General features: G+C 50.3%; 1 protein-coding gene across 1 annotated transcript in view; it reads left to right on the top strand.

The window, feature by feature from the left end:
- Window positions 1-17233, top strand: part of LOC132389971 (NACHT, LRR and PYD domains-containing protein 3-like) — a 44767-nt gene extending 27534 nt beyond the window's left edge. Inside the window, exons 7-15 of the mRNA XM_059962549.1 lie at window positions 38-103; window positions 3101-4835; window positions 11860-11946; window positions 12102-12272; window positions 12428-12598; window positions 12754-12924; window positions 13224-13394; window positions 13838-14005; window positions 14170-17233. Of these exons, the coding sequence (XP_059818532.1) occupies window positions 38-103; window positions 3101-4835; window positions 11860-11946; window positions 12102-12272; window positions 12428-12598; window positions 12754-12924; window positions 13224-13394; window positions 13838-14005; window positions 14170-14257 (2828 nt within the window). The 3' untranslated portion in view covers window positions 14258-17233. The remainder of the gene's footprint in view (window positions 1-37; window positions 104-3100; window positions 4836-11859; window positions 11947-12101; window positions 12273-12427; window positions 12599-12753; window positions 12925-13223; window positions 13395-13837; window positions 14006-14169) is intronic.
- Window positions 17234-24009: the final 6776 nt, after the last annotated feature.

Below are 24009 nucleotides of genomic sequence, written 5' to 3'. Positions count from 1 at the left end.
GTTCTGTTTTCATGAATTATTTCTTTTTTTAAAACAGGTCCTGACCCAGAGGAATACATGAACATCGCACAAGGGTTGTCTGAGTTACCCACTGAACTGACAGGTGAGTGATGAAATGCTCCGTTCAAACCACATCTCAAATGTTAGAATGTGACTTGTCAGAATCTGGGAACGAAAATCCACCAGCAATCATTCGCCGATCTCTGGTTTCAGGTTACAATTCAGATCATCTCTCGTTGTAGCCTGAACATTGTAAAATGTATTTTTCCAGCTGTTCCAGCCGTTACTGTATTAATCCAGCCCTTGTGTCTCTGAACCCTCCACTCCAGGTCCCAACGCTCTGGGAATCCCCACTCACCCCAGACATGCTCCTGACACACAGTATGACCCAGTCCAGGTGACCTTTCAGATTCCGAAGCACCTTCTCCTTCGTAATAGCAGCTACACTCAGTCCAAGTTTCTCAAACCTCTACTTGCCTCACATGCCACCGAATCCAAGCAACATCCTGGTGAACCTGTTCTACACCCTCTCCAATCATCCCCAGTGCTGGACAATCAGAAGTGAACACAATACTCTAGATGCTCCCTAAAACCATCAGACTTAGGCAGATAATTAAGCCATCCAGCTCAGTGAATTTGCTCTGCAATTCCTCTCAACCCCATTATCCTGCCTTCTGTAAATGTTGACGCTCTTCGGAATCAGCAACATATACATAGACCTGCATTTTAGTATACCCATTGACTTGTCTTCCTCTGCCAACTATGACAATAATTTCACAGATTGACCACCCGTCAGCGAAAGCAATTTCTCGCAATATGGTTCCCCGCCAGCCAGGACAATTCACCACAGTTCCCAGGCATCTTAACCTTGTGTATGAGCCTCCCCTGTGGGAACCTTGTCAAAGATTCTGCCAATATCCAATATGGTTCCCCGCCAGCCAGGGCAATTCACCACAGTTCCCAGGCATCTTAACCTTGTGTATGAGCCTCCCCTGTGGGAACCTTGTCAAAGATTCTGCCAATATCCAATATGGTTCCCCGCCAGCCAGGACAATTCATCACAGTTCCCAGGCATGTTAACATTGTGTATGAGCCTCCCCTGTGGGAACCTTGTCAAAGATTCTGCCAATATCCAATATGGTTCCCCGCCAGCCAGGGCAATTCATCACAGTTCCCAGGCATGTTAACCTTGTGTATGAGCCTACCCTGTGGGAACCTTGTCAAAGATTCTGCCAATATCCAAGTAGACAACATCCATCTGTGACTTCATCCATCACCTTTGTCACCTCCTGGAGGAACTCAATTAAGTTAGCCAGACACAAGCCCCACCCAAAGCCTTGCTGATTAACCCACAAACATTTTCCCTTTCATACTCCCATGTGGCAGAAAATATAAAAAGCTGAAGGTATGTCCCACCAGCCTCAAGGACAGCTTTAATTCTGCATTTATGACTACTGATTGGTCAACTACTATGTTATTACTGGCTCCTAAAAATAAGAACATTTTATATATAAAATTGTAACATTATGTAACTCATAAACGATAACCACTTATTTAGATAACCATAATAAATACAGAAAAGCAGAAAGAATACCTGTAGCTTATGAACGAATTTAAGGAACAACTGATAATCAATTATGTAATTCTATGTCAAACACTGGGGAAAGAAGACATCTTTCAATGTTATACTGTATCAAAAAACATTTGATTCTCTCCCTTGGTTGGTTAACAGAAGTTCCAAGTTCTATAAGAACAGTAGTGTGTGTGTGTGTGTGTGTGTGTGTGTGTGTGTGTGTGTGTGTGTGTGTGTGTGTGTGTGTGTGTGTGTGTGTGTGTGTGAGTGAGAGAGAGAGGGAGAGAGGGAGAGGGGGAGAGGGGGAGAGGGAGAAAGGCGGAGAGGGGGAGGGAGGGGGAGAGAGAGAGAGAGAGAGGAAAACGGGCAGCTGGGATGCAGGCGTCTGGCTCAGCCACTATGCCCGGGGGAAGCGTTTCTTCCGACAGGAGAAGGGGTAAAGGCGGGTTACTGGTTCCTTACAACCGGTCCCTTTGGGCAGATGGGTCTGGTCGGCCGAGATTGGCAGCTCACCCAGCAACAGGAAAGCTCTGACCTCAAACATCCACTACTCTGTAACTGTACCCCTCATGGGGAAGAGTTTGGGAGTAAACCCAGTGGATCTGGATCCCCTGAGGCAGTCTTAAATGGTGTTCAACGCAGACTGGCATCTCCTGAAACACCTCTGGTGCCAAGCTGTGTCAGTCTCTGCCGTTCCTTTGTGTACATCAGATGCAGGGAGAGAGGGAGCTTGCAACATCGGCAGAAGCTTCCTCTCCATATCGGAGTGTCCCAGCTTGCAGGGGCAGGACATCCTCAGTCGACTCTGACAGACGGAGGCCTCATTAGACAGAGCCCCACACCCCCACAGCAAGACTGATGAGTAGCAGTTGTCAAGACTTCACCACCCTCTCCCACAGACACGACGTACACCACTGAGACAGACGCTTGTGGTTTCTTCCATTAACAGAGATTCCATCTTCCCACCAATCCTCCATCACTGTGACTGCAAACTAGCCAGTTTCTTTCTTGTCATTCCGAAGGGTTATCGATCCGCAAGTTCACTGCGATTGTCCCCCAGGCACTGCCAGACTTGAGCATTTCCGGCATATTCTGCTCTTGTTTTGATGCAAGAGCAGTGGACACCCGGGATACCCCAGTGTGTAGCTTTGCCAAAATGCACGTTGTCCTGCTCTCCATATTTCCACACCAGATCAACATTAACATCATCTGTTAATGACGCAACAATGCTTTAAATATAGTGAAACTTTGTAACGGGAGTGCAGTCAGGATTGCAATAGGATATCAGGGGAATGTTCACCTTCATCAGTAATTAGTGTCAGAATATGAGGATTAGATATTTTTCTGAGACAATCATCGCTGTCAGTTCCTATGTCTGTGGACAGAATTTTACTTTCTGTCCTAATATCCATGGAAGCATTGAATTAATTCATGTAATCTCAAACACTGAATATTGGAATGTAGTTATAAAGTTCTTTGTCAGTTGAGCTAGTTAACATTTTGACCGTGTTCTCTGTTCCCATGAAGATGTTCAACAGAAACACAAGGAGACTCTGCGGGCACAAACTGAAACACTGAGAGTGAACACGATCCTGATGAGGGAGAAGGTGAAGGTTTTCCAGCTGGTTGATCGATACACAAAGCTCACGGTCATTTCTACTCTTCGAGATCGGAGACTGGTGGAACACGAGCTGCTGGCAAGAGGCAGAGACCACGAGGAGTGGAGAGAGGAACATCTCCGCAGAGAGCTGGAAAAAATCCGGACTGATCAGTTGTTCCAGAGCAGCTTTTCCCGGAGTAAATCCAAATCTGGGAGTTCGGCAGCAGTGGCCGGAGTCCCAGGGATCGGGAAAACAACAATGGTACAAAAGATTGTTTATGATTGGGCCACGGGAAAAATTTACCAACAGTTCCAGTTCGTCTTCAGTTTCAAGTTCCGAGATTTAAACACGATCAATTGTACAATCAATCTCTCGAACCTGGTGCTGTGTTTCTATCCTTACCTTGGGAATGTCCTGAAATCACTGTGGAAGAACCCAGAGGGAATGCTGTTTATATTTGATGGCTTGGATGAATTCAACGACACAATTGATTTTGCTGACAGCCGGAGAAACATAGACCCTCAGGCCTCATGCACAGATCCTGAATTCCGGTGCAAGGTGTCTGACATTGTGTACAGTTTAATCCAGGGCAAGCTGCTCCCAGGGTGTTCAGTGCTGGTGACCACACGCCCCTCTGTGTTACATTTATTGGAAAAAGCGAAGATCGGTGTCCGGGCTGAAATCCTGGGATTTGTTGGTGAGGAACGGAAGGAATATTTCAGCAAACATTTTGAAGATCAGATGGTGGCAGCAGCTCTTTTCAAACACGTGCAGGAGAATGAGATCCTGTACACTATGAGCTACAACCCCTCCTACTGCTGGATCCTCGCTCTGGCACTGGGCCCCTTCTTCACACAAAGAGTCAGGGACCCGCAGAGAGTTCCCAAGACCATCACCCAACTGTACTCCTACTATATTTACAATATCCTAAAAAATCACGGCCGTGAGATTGAGAGACCCCGTGATGTGTTTCTCAGGGTGGGTCAGATGGCCTACAGAGGAGTGTCCGAGAAGAAGATTGTGTTTGCAGACGGAGATTTGATCAAGTTCAATCTGCAGCCTTCCCAGTTCCTGTCCGGGTTCCTGATGGAGCTTTTGGAGAGAGAGGATTCTGCCCACAGTGTGGTGTACACATTCCCACACCTCACCATCCAAGAGTTTGTAGCTGCAGTCGCACAATTCCTGACTGTACATCCCGAGGATATCCTGAAATTCCTCACTGAAGCCCACAACACAACAGATGGGCGATTTGAGGTCTTTCTCCGATTTGTTGCTGGTCTCTCCAACCCAATGACAGCTCGGGGCCTGGAGGAGTTTCTGGGTCCATTTCCTCATCAAACAACCTGCCGGGTGATTGACTGGGTGAAGGAGGAGGTTAAAGGCCAGAGTGGAAACACTGATGACATTGGGAGAAGGAGACTCCTGAACACATTGCACTACCTGTTTGAGTCTCAGAATCGTGGACTGGCTCAGGCCGCACTGGGATCTCTGAAAACACTTTCATTCCGTGGAATGACACTGACCCCGGTTGACTGCGCGGTCCTGTCTCATGCAATCGGACTCTGTGATACTATAAAAGAACTCGACCTGCAGGGCTGCCACATTCAGTGTGAAGGAATCCAGCGGCTGGGACCCGGGCTGAACAAGTGCCAGGAGTTGAGGTAACTTGGTTTATCTCTCACTCAGAACTCTAAAACTGTTCCATTGTGCTGTTTCCAAGTAAACGGATTTGGGTAAAACTGCAGTAAATCAGATTGAGATGTATTGTGACAAATGCCACCCCCTTCATCCTGTGCGATCACTCTTCCCCATCCCGATTATTCCTGTTGGATTTCTCTTAGCCATTACCCATCCTCTGGTCAGATTTCTCTTCCACACACCCGTTCCTGCTGTGGGATCTCCCTTCCCTATCCACTTCCTCCTGTGGGATCTCTCTTCCCAACCCCTTCCTCCTGTGGGATCTCTCTTCCTGATTCAGCTTCATACTGCGGGATCTCTCTTCCCAACCCCTTCCTCCTGAGGGATCTCTTTTCGCGATCTCCTTCCTCCTGTGGGATATCTCTTCCCCTTTCTCCTTCTGCCTGTGGCATCCCTCATCCCCATCTCTTTCGTCCCGTGGAATCTCTCTTTCCCATCCCCCTACCTCCTGTTGGAACTCTCTTCCTGAATCTGCTTCCTACTGTGGGATCCCTCTTCCCTATCCACTTCCTCCTGCCGGAATTTTTTTTCCCATCCCACTTCCTCCTGTCGGATCACTTTCCACATCACCCGTCCTCCTATAGGATCTCTCTTTCCCATCCCCCTTCCTCCTGTGTGATATCCCTTCCCGATCGCTTTCCTCCTGTGGGATCTCTCTCCACCATTCCTATTCTCCTGTGGGATCTCTCATCCCCGTCACTCTTCTTAATGAGGGATCTCTCTTTCCCATCCCATTTCTCCTCTTGGATCTCGTTCACCCATCCCCTTCCTCCTGTGGGATCTCCCTTCCCCATCCCCCTTCCTCGTGTGGGATCTCCTTCACCCAACCCCCTTCCACCTGTGGGATCTCTCTTCCCAACCCCTTCCTCCTGTGGGATCTCTCTTCCCCATCCCCCGACCTCCTGTTGGAACTCTCTTCCTGAATCTGCTTCCTACTGTGGGATCCCTCTTCCCCATCCACTTCCTCCTGCCGGAAATTTCTTCTCATCCCACTTCCTCCTGTCGGATCACTTTCCACATCACCCGTCCTCCTATAGGATCTCTCTTTCCCATCCCCCTACCTCCTGTTGGAACTCTCTTCCTGAATCTGCTTCCTACTGTGGGATCCCTCTTCCACATCACCCGTCCTCCTATAGGATCTCTCTTTCCCATCCCCCTTCCTCCTGTGTGATATCCCTTCCCGATCGCTTTTGTCCTGTGGTATCTCTCTTCCCCATTCCCTTCCTCCTGTCGGTTCACTTTCCTCATCCCCCTTACTGTGGGATCTCTCTTCCCCATTCCCATCCGCCTGTGGGATCTCTCATCCCCGTCACTCTTCATGAGGGATCTCTCTTCCCCAACCCCTTTCTCCTCTTGGATCTCGTTCACCCATCCCCTTCCTCCTGTGGGATCTCCCTTCCCCATCCCCCTTCCTCGTGTGGGATCTCCTTCACCCATCCCCCTTCCTCCTGTGGGATCTCTCTTCCCCATTCCCATCCTCCTGTGGGATCTCTCATCCCCATCACTCTTCTTCATGAGGGATCTCTCTTCCCCATCCCCTTTCTCCTATTGGATCTCGATAACCCATCCCCTCCCTCCTGTGGGATCTCTCTTCCCCATCCCCCTTCCTCGTGTGGGATCTCCTTTACCCATTCCCCTTCCTCCTGTGGGATCTCTCTTCCCAATCCCCTTCCTCCTGTCGGATCACTTTCCCCATTCCCATTCTCCTGTAGGATCTCTCATCCCCATCACTCTTCTTCATGAGGAATCTCTCTTCCCCATTCCCTTTCTCCTCTTGGATCTCGATAACCCTTCCCCTTCATCCTGTGGGATCTATCTTCCCCATCCCCCTTCCTCCTGTGGGATCTCCTTTACCCATCCCCCTTCCTCCTGTGGGATCTCTCTTCCCAATCCCCTGTCCTCCTGTGCGATCTCTCTTTCCATTCAGCTTACTCCTGTGGGATCACTATTCCCCATCCCCTTCCTCGTGTAGGATATATCTTCCCATCCCCCTTCCTCCTGTGGGATCTCACTTCCCCATTCCCATCCTCCTGTGGGATCCCTCATCCCCATCACTCTTCTTCATGAGGGATCTCTCTTCCCCATCCACTTTCTCTCTTGGATCTCGATAACCCAACCCCTTCCTCCTGTGGGATCTCTCTTCACCAACCCCCTTCCTCCTGTGGGATCTCTCTTTCCAATCCCCATCCTCCTATGGGATATCTCTTCCCGATCCCTTTCCTCCTGTGGAATCTCTCTTCCCCATCCCCTTCCCCCTATCGGATCACTTTCCCCATCACCCTTCCTCCTATAGGATCTCTCTTCCCCATCCCCCTTCCTCCTGTGTGATCTCACTTCCGGATCCCTTTCCTCCTGTGGTATCTCTCTTCCCCATCCCGTTCCTCCTGTTGGATCATTTTCCTCATCCCCCTTACTGTGGGATCTCTCTTCCCCATTCCCATCCGCCTGTGGGATTTCTCATCCCCATCACTCTTCTTCATGAGGGATCTCTCTTCCCCATCCCCTTTCTCCTCTTGGATCTCGATAACTCATCCCCTTCCTCCTGTGGGATCTCTCTTCCCCATCCGCCTTCCTCGTGCGGAACCTCCTTCACCTATCCCCCTTCCTCCTGTGGGATCTCTCTTCCCCATTCCACTTCCACCTGAAGGAATTCATTTCCGAATCCCCCTTCCTCCTGTGGGATACCTCTTCCCCATCCCCCTTTTTCCTGTGGGATACCTCTTCCCCATCCCCCTTTTTCCTGTGGGATATCTCTTCCCCATCCCCCTTCCTCCTGTGTGACCTCCTTTACCCATCCCCCTTCCTCCCAAGCGATCATTTTCCCCATCCCCCTTCCTCCTGTGGGATCTCTCTTCCCCATCCCCTTTCTCCCGTAGGATCTCTCTTTTCTATCCCCCTTCGATGTGTGGGAACTCTGTTCCCCATCCCACTTCCTCCTGTGGGAACTGTCTTCCCCATCCCGCTTCCGTCTGTGGGATTTCTCTTCCCCAGCCCCTTCCTCCTGTGGGATCTCCCATCCCCATCTGCCTTCCTCCTGTGGGATCTCTCCTTCCCATTCCCATTCCTCCCGTAGGATCACTCTTTCCTATCCCCCTTCCTCGAGTGTGATCTATCTTCCCCAAACCCCCAACACCTATGGGAGCTCTTCCCCATCCTCCTTCCTGCTGTGAGATATGTCTTCCCAGTCCCCCTTCCTCCTATGGGATCACTTTTACAAATGCCCTTTCCTCCTGCAGGATGTCTCTTTCCTATCCCCCTTCCACCTGTGGGATCTCTCTTCCCCATCCCCTTCATCCTGTGGGATATCTCTTTCCCATCCCCCTTCTTCCTGTGGGATATTTCTTCCCCATCCCCTTCATACTGTGGGATCTCTCATCCCCATCTCTTTCGTCCTGTGGAATCTCTCTTTCCCATCCCCCTACCTCCAGTGGGATCTCTTTTTCCCTGCTCTTGTACTCAATTCCCTTTGTAATAAAGGCCAACATTCCATTAGCCTTCTTCACTGCCTGCTGTACTTGCTCATTCACCTTCAGTGACTGATGAACATGGACTCCTAGATTTTGTATTTCTCCCTTACCTAACTCTACACCGTTCAGATAATAATCTGCCTTCCTGTTCTTACTCCCAAAGTGGATAACCTCACACTTATTCACATTAAACGCCATCTGCCAAGTATCTGCCCACTCACCCAGCCTATCCAAGTCACCCTGAATTCTCCTAACATCCTCATCGCATGTCACACTGCCACCCAGCTTAGTATCATCAGCAAATTTGCTGAAGTTATTCTCAATGCCTTCATCCAAATCGTTGATGTAAATTGTAAACAGTTGTGGTCCCAATACCGAGCCCTCTTGCACCCCACTAGTCACCACCTGCCATTCTGAGAAACACCCATTCACTGTTACCCTTTGCTTTCTATCTGCCAAGCAGTTTTCTATCCATGTCAATGTCTTCCCCCCGATGCCCTGAGCTTTGATTTTACCCACCAGTTACCTACGTGGGACCTTATCAAATGCCTTCTGAAAATCGGGGTACACTACATCCACTGGATCTCACCCGTCTAACTTCCTAGTTACATCCTCGAAAAACTCCAACAGATTAGTCAAGCATGGTTTACCCTTGGTAAATCCATGCTGGCTCGGCCCAATCCTATCACTGCTATCTAGATATGCCACTATTTCTTCCTTAATAATGGACTCTAGCATCTTCCCCACAACCGATATCAAGCTGACTGGTCGATAGATCTCTGTTTTCTCCCTCCCTCCTTTCTTAAAATGCGGGATAACATTAGCCATTCTCCAATCCTCAGGAACTGATCCTGAATCTAAGGAACATTGGAAAATGATTACAATGCATCCGCAATTTCCAGGGCCACCTCCTTTAGTACCCTCGGATGCAGACCGTCTGGACCTGGGGATCTGTCAGCCTTCAGTCCCATCAGTCTTCTCGTCACCGTTTCCATCCTAATGTCAATCTGTTTCATTTCCTCTGTTACCCTATGTCCTTGGCCCATCCATACATCTGGGAGATTGCTTGTGTCTTCCTTAGTGAAAACAGATCTAAAGTACTCATTAAATTCTTCTGCAATTTCTCTCTTCCCCATAATAATATGGTCACTACCTCATAATGGCTCCCTAACTTCAACATCGCTTATCAAATCCTGTTCATTACACAAGCCTAAATCCAGAATAGCCTTGTCCCTGGTCGGCTCTCGTACAAGCTGTTCCAAGAATGCATCCCGTAGGCACTCTACAAACTCCCTATCCTGGGGTCCAGCACCAAAGTGTTTCTCCCAATTCACCCTCAGGTTGAAATTCCACATCCCCCTTCTTCCTGTGGGATCTCTCATCCCCAGCCCCCTTCCTCCTAAGGGATCTCTCTTCTTCATCCCCTTCCTCCTGTTGGATCTCTCTTCCCCATTCTCGTTCCTAATATGTGATATCTCTTCCCCATTGCCTTCCTCCTAAGGGACCTCTTCCCCATCCCCCTTCCTCCTGTGAGATCTCCCTTCCCCATCAGTCTTCCGCCTGTGGGATCGCTCATTCCCATTCCCATTGCTCCCGCAGGATCAGTCTTTCCTATCCCCCTCCCTCCTGTGGGATGTTTCTTCAGCATCCACCTTCCAACTGTGGGATCTGTCTTCCCAGTACCCCTTCCTCCTCTGGGATCTCTTTTTCGCATCCCCCTTCCACATGTCGGATCTCTGTTCCCAATTCTTCCTCTTTCTGTCGGATCTCTCTTCCACATCCCCGTTCCTCCTGTGGGACCTCTCTTCCCCATTCTCCTTCCTCCTGTGGGATCTCTCTTCCCCATCCCCTTCCTCCTGTGAGATTTCTCTTCCCAATCCCCCTTCCTCATGTGGGATCTTTCTTCCCCATCCACTTCCTCCTGCCGGAAATTTCTTCCCCATCCCCCTTCTTCCTGTGGGATCTATCTGCCGCATCCCTCTTCCTCCAGTGGTAACTCTCTTTCCCATCCCCCTTCCTCCTATGTGATCTCTCTTCCCAACTTGCTCCTGTGGGATCTGTTATCGCCTTCCCCTTCTCCTGTAGGATCTCTCTTGCTGATTCCGCTTCTAACTGGGATATCTCTTCCTCATCCTCGTGTGGGATCTCCCTTCCCATCCGCCTTCCTCCTGTGGGATCTCTTTTCTCCATCCCCCATCCTCCTGTGGGATCTCTCTTCCCCAATCCCCCGTCCTGTTGGATCTCTGTTCCCCATCCCCCATCCTCCTGTGGGATCTCTACTCCCCATCTCTCTTCCCCCTGCGGGATCTCTCTTCTCCATCCGCCTTGCTCCTATGGGAATTCTCTTTCTCATTCCCCTTCCTCCCGTAGGATCTCTCTTCCCCAGCCCGCTTCCTCCTGAGGGATCTCTCTTCCCCATCTTCTTCCTCCTGTGGTATCTCCCCCATTCGCCTTCCTCCTGAGGGATCTCTCTTCCCCATCTTCTTCCTCCTGTGGTATCTCTCCTTCCCATTCCCATTCCTCCCGCAGGATCTCTCTTTCCTGTCCCCCTCCCTCCTGAGGGATGTTTCTTCCCAGTACCCCTTCCTCCTCTGGGATCTCTTTTCCGCATCCCCCATCCACATGTTGGATCTCTGTTCCCAATTCTCCTTCTTTCTGTCAGATCTGTCTTCCCCATCCCCCTTCCTCCTCTGAAATTTCTCTTCCCAATCCCCCTTCCTCTTGTGGGATCGCTCTTCCCCATCCCCCTTCCTCCTGTTGGATCTCTCTTCCTGATTCTGCTTCCTCCTGTGGTAAATCTCTGTCCCATCCCCCTTCCTCCTATGTGATCTCTCTTCCCAACTTGCTCCTGTGGGTTCTCTCATCGCCTTTCCCTTCTCCTGTGGGATCTTCTTGCTGATTCCGCTTCCGACTGGGATATCTCTTCCCCATCCCCCTTCCTCCTGTGGGATCTCTCTTCCCCATCACCCTTCCTCCTGTGGGATCTCTCTTCCCCATCCCCCTTCCTCCTGTGGGATCTCTCTTCCCCACCCCTTCCACGTTTGGGATCTCTCTTCCCCATCTCCCTTCCACCTGTGGGATCTCTCTTCCCCATCCCGCTTTCTCCTGTGGGAACTCTTTTCCCCATCCCTTCCCTCTTGTGTGCTTCCATCCGTTCCCTCAGGTGGGGTCTCTTCCTCCATCTCCCATCGACATATCCCGATTCACAAAGCTTCCTCACTGTGGGGCTGTATCACCTTCATCCCTGCCCCTTCTGACACTCTGTGGTCAGTAACCCTTCTCTAGCCAACAGAGAACGAGACAGAATATGTGGAGTTCACAGGGTCACAGCAACAGACTAAATGACTGACATTGGTTGAATACCGTGGAACTGGGCAGTGAGGGACATTGACAGTGATGGGAACTCCGATCAGTGATTAACGGAAGGTTTTAATGTTTCCTGAAATATCCGCGTGAGAGAATTACCCTCAGACCCACGGTTTGATTCACTTTGTTCACCAATTTGTCTGTTTGTGTTTAGACTTGGGGAGAATGACCTGGGAGATTCAGGAGTGAAACTGGTGTTGTCGGCTCTGAGGAACCCGGAGTGTAAAATACAGAAACTGTGGTAAGTACCAGACTGTGGGAGATTGTGTTTACAGTCACTGGGTGTCTGACACTGAACATTAATGTGATCAGTAATTGTGTTACTGATAAACACTGGGGATTTGTACCGTCTCCTGTCTCTCTGTGTCCTTCACCCTCACTCTCTCTCATCTCCAGGCTGACCCGTGTCGGACTCACAGATTCTGGGGCCGAGGATCTCGTCTCCTTTCTGAGTACAAAACCATCCTTGACGGAGCTGGACCTGAATTATTATGAACCGGGATATTCAGGAGCGAAGCTGGTGTTTTTGGCTCTGGGGAACCCGGAGTGTAAAATGCAGAAACTGGAGTAAGTACCAGACTGTGGGACATTGTGTTTACATTCACTGGGTGTCTGACACTGAACATTAATGTGATCAGTAATTGTGTTACTGATAAACACTGGGGATTTGTACCGTCTCCTGTCTCTCTGTGTCCTTCACCCTCACTCTCTCTCATCTCCAGGCTGGAGAGAGTCGGTCTCACAGATTCTGGTGCCGAGGATCTCGTCTCCGCTCTCAGAACAAATCGATCACTGACGGAGCTGTACCTGAGTGTTGATGAACTGGGAGATTCAAAACTGAGACTTGTATCTGCGGCTCTGAGGAACCCGGAGTGTAAAATACAGAAACTGCGGTAAGTACCAGACTGTGGGAGATTGTGCTTTCAGTCACTGGGTGTCTGACACTGAACATTAATGTGATCAGTAATAGTGTTACTGATGAACACAGGGGATCTGTACCGTCTCCTGTCTCTCTGTGTCCTTCACCCTCACTCTCTCTCATCTCCAGGCTGGGGGATGTCGGTCTCACAGATTCTGGGGCCGAGGAACTCGCCTCCGCTCTCAGTACAAACCCATCACTGACGGAGCTGAACCTGACTGGTAATAAACTGGGAGACTCAGGAGTGAAACTGGTGTTGTCGGCTCTGAGGAACCCGGAGTGTAAAATACAGAAACTGCGGTAAGTACCAGGCTGTGGGAGATTGTGTTTACAGTCACTGGGTGTCTGACACTGAACATCAATGTGATCAGTAATTGTGTTACTGATAAACACTGGGGATCTGTACCGTCTCCTGTCTCTCTGTGTCCTTCACCCTCACTCTCTCTCATCTCCAGACTGAGGGAGATTGTGTTTACAGTCACTGGGTGTCTGACACTGAACATTAATGTGATCAGTAATTGTGTTACAGATAAACACTGGGGATTTGTACCGTCTCCTGTCTCTCTGTATCCTTCACCCTCACTCTCTCTCATCTCCAGGCTGGGGTATGTCGGTCTCACAGATTCCGGTGCCGAGGATCTCGTCTCCGCTCTCAGTACAAAACCATCACTGACGGAGCTGCACCTGAGTGTTAATGACCTGGGAGATTCAGGAGTGAAACTGGTGTTGTCGGCTCTGAGGAACGCGGAGTGTAAAATACAGAAACTGTGGTAAGTACCAGACTGTGGGAGATTGTGTTTACAGTCACTGGGTGTCTGACACTGAACATTAATGTCATCAGTAATTGTGTTACTGATAAACACTGGGGATCTGTACCATCTCCTGTCTCTCTGTGTCCTTCACCCTGACTCTCTCTCATCTCCAGACTGTGGGAGATTGTGTTTACAGTCACTGGGTGTCTGACACTGAACATTAATGTGATCAGTAATAGTGTTACTGATAAACACTGGGGATCTGTACCATCTCCTGTCTCTCTGTGTCCTTCACCCTGACTCTCTCTCATCTCCAGACTGTGGGAGATTGTGTTTACAGTCACTGGGTGTCTGACACTGAACATTAATGTGATCAGTAATTGTGTTACTGATAAACACTGGGGATCTGTACCGTCTCCTGTCTCTCTGTGTCCTTCACCCTCACTCTCTCTCATCTTCAGGATGGGGGGTGTCGGTCTCACAGATTCTGGTGCTGAGGATCTCGTCTCCGCTCTCAGTACAAAACCATCACTGACGGAGCTGAACCTGGGATTCAACTCTCTGACAGACCGATCTGTCCCCGATCTCCGCCGCCTCATACTGACCCTCCCGAGTCTGGTGTGGATCCGGTGAGTGTTTGTGTTAATGTTCAATGTGATAAAATATCAGCGGATCCGCGGGTTTTCTGGTGATATTTGTCTGTGAGTGTTGTTGAAACATTAACCCCGGTCCCCTGTTACTGACACTGTTGTGTGATCTCTTTATTCCATCTTCATTCTCCCATCTGTTTCAGGCTGGGGGAGAATCAGTTCAGTGAGACCGGGATGAAGGAACTGAGATCTCTACAGGGAGTCAGACCCGGACTGAGAGTGGATCTGTGAACATCTGAATGTGGTGAATCGGTTCAGTGAGACCGGGATGAAGGAACTGAGATATCTACAGGAACCCAGACCCGGACTGAGAGTGGATCTGTGAACATCTGAATGTGGGGAATCGGTTCAGTGAGACCGGGATGAAGGAACTGAGATCTCTACAGGAACCCAGACCCGGACTGAGAGTGGATCTGTGAACATCTGAATGTGGGGAATCGGTTCAGTGAGACCGGGGAGAAGGAACTGAGACCTCTACAGGGAGTCAGACCCGGACTGAGAGTGGATCTGTGAACATCTGAATGTGGTGAATCGGTTCAGTGAGACCGGGATGAAGGAACTGAGATCTATACAGGAACCCAGACCCGGACTGAGAGTGGATCTGTGAACATCTGAATGTGGTGAATCGGTTCAGTGAGACCAGGGAGAAGGAACTGAGATCTCTACAGGGAGTCAGACCCGGACTGAGAGTGGATCTGTGAACATCTGAATGTGGTGAATCGGTTCAGTGGGACCGGGATGAAGGAACTGAGATCTCTGCAGGGAGTCAGACCCAGACTGAGAGTGGATCTGTGAACATCTGAATGTGGTGAATCGGTTCAGTGGGACCGGGATGAAGGAACTGAGATCTCTGCAGGGAGTCAGACCCGGACTGAGAGTGGATCTGTGAACATCTGAATGTGGTGAATCGGTTCAGTGAGACCGCGATGAAGGAACTGAGATCTCTACAGGAACCCAGACCCGGACTGAGAGTGGATCTGTGAACATCTGAATGTGGTGAATCGGTTCAGTGAGACCGGGATGAAGGAACTGAGATCTCTGCAGGAACCCAGACCCGGACTGAGAGTGGATCTGTGGACATCTGAATGTGGGGAATCGGTTCAGTGAGACCGGGATGAAGGAACTGAGATCTCTGCAGGAACCCAGACCCGGGCTGATGGTGGATCTGTGAACATCTGAATGTGGAGAATCGGTTCAGTGAGACCGGGATGAAGGAACTGAGATCTCTACAGGAAACCAGACCCGGGCTGATGGTGGATCTGTGAACATCTGAATGTGGTGAATCGGTTCAGTGAGACCAGGATGAAGGAACTGAGATCTCTACAGGAACCCAGACCCGGACTGAGAGTGGATCTGTGAACATCTGAATGTGGTGAATCGGTTCAGTGAGACCGGGGAGAAGGAACTGAGATCTCTACAGGAACCCAGACCCGGACTGAGAGTGGATCTGTGAACATCTGAATGTGGGGAATCGGTTCAGTGAGACCGGGATGAAGGAACTGAGATCTCTACAGGAACCCAGACCCGGACTGAGAGTGACCGTGTGAACATCTGAATGTGTGAACATCCCCGCCCGCGGGATGGAGCCGACTCCCCGCCCTCCCCTTTAACTACCCCTCCCCTTTAACACTCCGCCCTCCCCTTTAACTACCCCTCACACTCCCCTTTAACTACCCCTCCCCCTCCCCTTTAACTCACCCCTCCCCTTTAACTCCCGCCCTTACCTTTAATGGCCACGCGCCGGGGCAGATTCCCAACGGTTTTAACGGAACCGGCTCCGGTCTCGAGCTCGGTGATCTCGGAAGCGCTCCCGCCGTGACGTATTTCCGCCCGCTGTCCGGCGGCGCCACTTCCGCCGGATGTGCGGGTCCGAGACTCTCCCTCCCGCGTGACACCCCAGGGAATTACCCGGACAGGAGGAGCCCGGGGTGTCGGGGCTCAGTCTGGGACACCGGTGTCCCGGGAGAGAATCCTTTTGCCCCCTCTGCTGAGGACGGGGCATTCGGCTGTCTGGCCGATATAATGGTGTTAAATTGACAAATACCTCGGCAATGACCTTGGATCCGCAGTGATCCCGGACACGGCCCCGGAGTGTGATTGGATGCAGAGTGACGGGGAGGAACGGGACTGATTAATCTACCGGTCATTTAATTGTGAGTGACTGTGAGCGAGGACGGTGCATTCGGCTGTCTGGCCGATATAATGATGTTAAATTGACAAATACCTCGGCAATGACCTTGGATCCGCAGCGATCCCGGACACGGCCCCGGAGTGTGATTGGATGCAGAGTGACGGGGAGGGACGGGACTGATTAATCTACCGGTCACCCGTTGTCGCCGGTCAGTTAATTGTGAGTGACTGTGAGCGAGGACGGGGCATTCGGCTGTCTGGCCGATATAATGGTGTTAAATTGACAAATACCTCGGTAATGACCCTGGATCCGCAGCGATCCCGGACACGGCCCCGGAGTGTGATTGGATGCAGAGTGACGGGGAGGAACGGCACTGATTAATCTACCGGTCACCCGTTGTCGCCGGTCAGTTAATTGTGAGTGACTGTGAGCGAGGACGGGGCATTCGGCTGTCCGGCCGATATAATGGTGTTAAATTGACAAATACCTCGGCAATGACCTTGGATCCGCAGCGATCCCGGACACGGCCCCGGAGTGTGATTGGATGCAGAGTGACGGGGAGGAACGGGACTGATTAATCTACCGGTCACCCGTTGTCGCCGGTCAGTTAATTGTGAGTGACTGTGAGTGAGGACGGTGCATTCGGCTGTCTGGCCTATATAATGGTGTTAAATTGACAAATACCTCGGCAATGACCCTGGATCCGCAGCGATCCCGGACACGGCCCCGGAGTGTGATTGGATGCAGAGTGACGGGGAGGAACGGGACTGATTAACCTACCGGTCACCCGTTGTCGCCGGTCAGTTAATTGTGAGTGACTGTGAGTGAGTCGGGAACAGTGTGTCGACCCACTTTCTGCACAGGCGCACCGGCTCACAAATACCCAGGGAGTAAATGCCAGCACCGCGAAGTTTGAATAAACTAGTCTGGAACAGACTGACCGACTGCGTGTCGTTGTCTCTAACTCTGTATGTAGTACATCGCTACAACAGCTTATTTACTCCCGCAAGACAGCAGCTCACATACTGTTTAATTTGCATTTATCATGATGAAATCAATAAACCGCTGTAACTTCCTGCCTTGGTGTCGGACTTGAGTTTGTTTGAGGTTTCTGCTGCCCCCCGCACTCTGTGCACCGCCACAGTGGGTCGGAGCTCCTCACACTGACACAGTAGTGTCTCAGCTCCAGGCTGAGGGAGGTCAGACTGGCAGAGTCTGGGTGCCCAGGATCTCGCCTAAAATTAACCCCTCCTGTACCACGCAGACAGTTATTATCCTCCAGAATATCAGACGTGAGTCACTGAGGTCCCGAATACCAGACGGATGGAGGGTGGAATACCGGCGTGAAACACAGAGTGAATCACCCTCCACGCCGTCCCATCACACACTCCCTTGGTCAGACACAGAGTGAATCTCCCTCCACACCGTCCCATGACACACTCCCGGGGACAAAACAGAGTGAATCTCCCTCTGCACCGTCCCACCACACACTCCCGGGGTCAGAAACAGAGTGAATCTCCCTCCACGCCGTCCCATCACACACTCCGGGGGTCAGACACAGAGTGAATCTCCCTCCACACCGTCCCATCACACACTCCCGGGGTCAGAGACAGAGTGAATCTCCCCCCACACCGTCCCATCACACACTCCCAGGGTCAGATACAGAGTGAATCTCCCTCCGCACCGTACCATCACACACTCCCAGGGTCAGATACAGAGTGAATCTCCCTCCGCACCGTACCATCACACACACCCGGGGTCAGACACAGAGGGAATCTCCCTCCTCACCGTCCCATCACACACTCCCGGGGTCAGACACAGAGTGAAGCTCCATCCACTCTGTCCCATCACACTCCCCCGGGGACAGTCACAGAATGAATCTCCCTCCACGCCGTCCCATCACACACTCCCGGGGACAGATCAGAGTGAATCTCCCTCTGCACCGTCCCATCACACACTCCCGGGGTCAGAAACAGAGAGAATCTCCCTCCACACCGTCACATCACACACTCCCGGGGTCAGACACAGAGGGAATCTCCCTCCACACCGTCCCATCACACACTCCCTGGGTCAGACACAGAGGGATTCTCCCTCCACACCGTCCCATCACACACTCCCAGGGTCAGACACAGAGTGAATCTCCCTCCACTCCGTCCCATCACACACTCTCGGGGTCAGACACAGAGTGAATCTCCCTGCACACACTCCCGGGGTCAGACACAGAGGGAATCTCCCTCCACACCGTCCCCTTACACACTCCTGGGGTCAGTCACAGAGTGAATCTCTCTCCACACCGTCCCATCATACACTCCCGGGGTCAGACACAGACTGAATCTCCCTCCACACCGTCCCATCACACACTCCCGGGGTCAGACACAGAGGGAATCTCCCTCCTCACCGTCCCATCACACACTCCCGGGGTCAGAGACAGAGTGAAGCTCCATCCACTCCGTCCCATCACACAGTCCCAGGGTCAGACACAGAGTGAATCTCCCTCCACACCGTCCCATCACACACTCCCGGGTCAGACACAGAGTGAATCTCCCTCCGCACCGTACCATCACACACTCCCAGTGTCAGACACAGAGGGAATCTCCCTCCACGCCGTCCCATCACACACTCCCGGGGTCAGACACAGAGGTAATCTCCCTCCTCACCGTCCCATCACACACTCCCGGGGTCAGACACAGAGTGAAGCTCCATCCACTCCGTCCCATCACACACTCCCAGGGTCAGACACAGAGTGAATCTCCCTCCACACCGTCCCAGCACACACTCCCGGGGTCTGACACAGAGTGAATCTCTCTCCACACCGTCCCATCACACACTCCCGGGGTCAGACACAGAGTGAATCTCCCTCCACTCCGTCCCATCACACACTCCCGGGGTCAGACACAGAGTGAATCTCCCTCCACTCCGTCCCATCACACACTCCCGGGGTCAGAATGTGACTGACGTCATAATCAGAATAATTACCTCAGTGGAATTGCTCTCTGTTGCTTATAACTCTGTAAAACTGATCACCGGTCAATATGAGCAGTTGGAGCGTTCCGGACAACTGAACCCTGCTTGTGACGGAATATAGAATAGGCAGCGATTTACTACAACCCGAGCATTTTCTATCCTGCAATTGTAGCGATCGGTGTCCCTGGTTAGATGCTGGAGTTGGTCACTAAATATATGGTGCCGTCGTCCTGCTTTTTGTTTCGCTGCGCTGTTCGGAATTTTATCAGCACGAATGCTACCCTCAGTTTCGGTGTCCTTATTTTTCCGATACGGTGATTTTTTTTCTCTTTTGTCAAATACGTTGTTGCCGATATGGCCACAGCTTCATAGACTGATCTTGCTCGGCTTTCTGAAGCGACAGTGGTCGCTTTTTCCAGATCGGCAGCTTTTTTCAAACGACCTCCCAGTCGAAAATCGACACGCAGGTCAGTTCTTGCATTATCACTAAATTGTAACTTGTGCTTTGGACCTCATTAATTTCACTTTAATTTAACCCTTCCGCTGTTTCATCTCTGATAATTGAAATGGTGTTAATTATGAAATGATCTACCGTTCAGGGGTACGTGCGTCGTGGTAATCAGATGCCCCGCACCAAACTGTCGGAAGGTCGGCAACTCCGGTACGTTGCTGTCCCTCCAGCCGGGGTGCACCGATGAAGCCGGGACATTATGGATTTCCGTTTTTATTTATTTCCAAAAAGAAACTCTGCCCTGCTATATCGAGAGATACCGGCCACATGACAGATGCACTGCCACCTGGCTGTTCGGAGGACACACCACATGCCAATCAACATTTGGTGCACTGCCACCTGGCTGTTCGGAGGACACACCACATGCCAATCAACATTTGGTGCACTGCCACCTGGCGGGTCGGAGGACACACCACATGCCAATCAACATTTGGTGCACTGAAACCTGGCGGGTCGGAGGACACACCACATGCCAATCAACATTTGGTGCACTGCCACCTGGCTGTTCGGAGGACACACCACATGCCAATCAACATTTGGTGCACTGCCACCTGGCGGGTCGGAGGACACACCACATGCCAATCAACATTTGGTGCACTGCCACCTGGCGGGTCGGAGGACTCACCACATGCCAATCAACATTTGGTGCTCTGCCACCTGGCGGGTCGGAGGACACACCACATGCCAATCAACATTTGGTGCACTGCCACCTGGCGGGTCGGAGGACACACCACATGCCAATCAACATTTGGGGCACTGCCACCTGGCTGTTCGGAGGACACACCACATGCCAATCAACATTTGGTGCTCTGCCACCTGGCGGGTCGGAGGACACACCACATGCCAATCAACATTTGGTGCACTGCCACCTGGCGGGTCGGAGGACACACCACATGCCAATCAACATTTGGGGCACTGCCACCTGGCTGTTCGGAGGACACACCACATGCCAATCAACATTTGGGGCACTGCCACCTGGCTGTTCGGAGGACACACCACATGCCAATCAACATTTGGTGCACTGCCACCTGGCTGTTCGGAGGACACACCACATGCCAATCAACATTTGGTGCACTGCCACCTGGCTGGTCGGAGGACACACCACATGCCAATCAACATTTGTTGCACTGCCACCTGGCTGTTCGGAGGACACACCACATGCCAATCAACATTTGGTGCACTGCCAGCTGGCTGGTCGGAGGACACAGCACATGCCCATGAACATTTGGACCCTCCCAACTAATCAATGCACACCTAAATTATTGTTCACCTTAATTGGATTATCTCGCCCAGCCCCATGCTATACAAGGTGAGACTTGTCCTTGGCTCGCTCTCTCTTACAGACCACCTCATTGCAGGTAAGAGCATTGATTTATGTTTGGGAAGGTCTATCGTTTGTCCTGGTAAGGGAGCCGCGGCTATCCAAGGTCAAGGGGGATAGCTATCGTAGTGTTTTTCCCTTGTTCTTTGTGTAACCGTACCCTGTCCCCACACCACTTCCTGTGTATTGTAGTTGCTTGTCTTGACCCGACTTCCCCTTGTAAATAAATCCCTTATTATTAAAACTGTGTGTGTCCAGGCCTCTACTGTTGAGACTCAAAGAACCAGTTATTTTCCATCACAACCCCTGCATAGCGTTGGAAGAATGGTGGGTATTCAGATAGTTGCAACTGAAGATAATTCTGTGTTGATGCTTTTTTTTTCCCTGAAAACTTCTTACAGTCAATTTAACGGCGATCGTGATCCTATCTCGGGGGAAAATGCGGACTCTCCAAATGCATCACCCGTTACCATGCTGGAATGGCGACAGCGGATCTGATGGTGGTTCTCCGTTTCGCTTTGGTGGATCAGACCAACAAAATCTGCATTTATTCCAGATCCCTGCTCCTCACTCCTGTATGCCCTCTGGCTCTTGTATTTCACGTTGTCACCGGGGACTGTTCTGTTTGGTTTACAGTCAGTTTTACTTTCGATCGTTTCATCGCGATAAACCGGAATCCTCGGGAACGATACTGCACTGAGAGAACAGCAAGAGTCGTCATGGTGACTGTTGTTATAGTGAGCTGCGGGAGATGTGTCCCGTTTAACTTTGCTGTTGAACCTTACGTCATCACTGACAACACGTCGTGGCGGTGCGCCCCCGTGTTGAGAGGATACGAAGTGTTGGACCGCATTTTAACACTGTTGCTACCTATCGGCTTAATTCTGGTGTTCAATGCGTTAACAGTGAGACCTATCATTGTGGCAAATAGAGTCCGCAGAGGTCTTCGGAACAGCAGTGAAAATCAGCAGGATACCGAGAGAGAAAACCGCAGAAAATCGATGATTTTGTTGTTTGCTGTATCAGCTAAATTCATTTTATTTTGGATACCCTATGCAGGTCATTCCTTGAAATAGCAAACGGAAAACTATTTGTATCAGGACAGATATTTGAATTCCCCGGTATATACACTACAACAACTTGGGTTCATGTTGCAAATTCTGAATATGTGCACCAATACTAGTATCTACACACTGACACAGAGGAAATTCGGAAAGGAACTGAAGAATGGAATGAAGTAAGTGTTTACATTAAATGACCATCTATGTAGATAACGCCCGCTACAATTGCAATTCAGCGGAAATTTCTAATCAAACAGTTTTACAAAATGAGTAGGTCATGAATTCAGACTACTATCAGCCTGGTAACCCTGAAATTGCAAAATTAAGGAAGGTGACATACTTTATACAGTTTAGGTAGGAAATTCGGGAAACGCTCAATAAACTGGCGTGATTGTTACTTTGTGTGAATCACTCCAAACTATCACAGAGACTTGACAAACAGAAGGGCGGGAATAGCTTCTGTACTTACCCGGGTCCAGATGTTTCAAAACTGACAGAGTCGGGTAAAAGAGAGTAAAGGGAGTGTCGTTGAAACACACGGAGAGAGTGATAGTAAAACAGCTGCAGAAAGGGAAGAAACAGCGGAGAGATTGTCTATCGGTAGACTGTGATTAGAGTATCACACGGAGAGTGTGATAGTAACACAGCTGCTGAAAGGGAAGAAACAGCGGAGAGGTTGTCTATCGGTAGACTGTGAGTAGAGTATCACACGGAGAGAGTGATAGTAACACAGCTGCAGAAAGGGAAGAAACAGCGGAGAGATGGTCTATCGGGAGACTGTGATTAGATTATCACACGGAGAGAGTGATAGTAACACAGCTGCAGAAAGGGAAGGAACAGCGGAGAGGTTGTCTATCGGTAGACTGTGATTAGAGTATCACACGGAGAGAGTGATAGTAACACAGCTGCAGAAAGGGAAGAAACAGCGGAGAGATTGTCTATCGGTAGACTGTGAGTAGAGTATCACACGGGGAGAGTGATAGTCAGACAGCTGCAGAAAGGGAAGAAACAGCGGAGAGGTTGTCTATCGGTAGACTGTGACTAGAGTATCACATGGAGAGAGTGATAGTAACACAGCTGCAGAAAGGGAAGAAACAGCGGAGAGATTGTCTATCGGGAGACTGTGATTAGAGTATCACACAGAGAGTGTGATAGTAACACAGCTGCTGAAAGGGAAGAAACAGCGGAGAGATTGTCTACCGGTGGACTGTGAGTAGAACGCAGAGGCAGAAACTGACCAATCACTCGCTTGGGAGACCGCACACCCCGCAGACTATCTCAAAAGAACAAAAAGTCCGGAGACAGCGAGGTCCTGATCAGGAGATAGATTTTGGCCAGTGTGTCATATTAACGTGGTTCCTGTCGCAGGCAACTTAAACTTTCCAAATATTCATTGGCACTTCCTGAGGTTAAAAGGTTCAGATGTGATAGAAATTTCTCCATAAGTCTGCAGGCGAACGACAGAACAGTCCATTCAGAGTCTAGTATCAGAAACTTTAACAGTCCTCTCGCGGGTCAACTATTCGATATGTAATATAACCTTACACTGGATAGTAGATGATACTATGGAATGTAGTTAATTGGTGCTATCAGGTAGGCACATGGAGTCCAATTTGTAAAATTGTTTGCTGCCTGAAATGCACAACGAATGGCTGCTGATGGAAAAGTTGATTGCGGTTCAGTGTCGGCTTGTTTCATCGTGGCTAGGAACGGAAGCGAGTCTGAAGTAACCCCTGGTTGACAAGAGATATGGATCACATCGTCAAGAAGAAGAAGAGAGAAAGATACTTCAGTTTCAGGAAGAAATAATCAGACAAGGCTCTGGAAAGTCACAATGTAGCCAGAAAGGAAAGTAGTAGGAATTAGAAGAATTAGAAAGGGACATGAGAATGCCTTGGAGAGTCGCATTAAGGTACATGAAGAACAGAAGGGTAACGAGAGAAAGGGTGGGACATATCTCTGGATTGCAAGGAGGCTTTGAAGGTCTTTAATGAT

The sequence above is a fragment of the Hypanus sabinus genome, unplaced genomic scaffold (genome assembly GCF_030144855.1).
Source record: "Hypanus sabinus isolate sHypSab1 unplaced genomic scaffold, sHypSab1.hap1 scaffold_725, whole genome shotgun sequence".
Taxonomy (NCBI): domain Eukaryota; kingdom Metazoa; phylum Chordata; class Chondrichthyes; order Myliobatiformes; family Dasyatidae; genus Hypanus; species Hypanus sabinus.
This window is presented reverse-complemented; position numbering and strand designations above follow the sequence as displayed.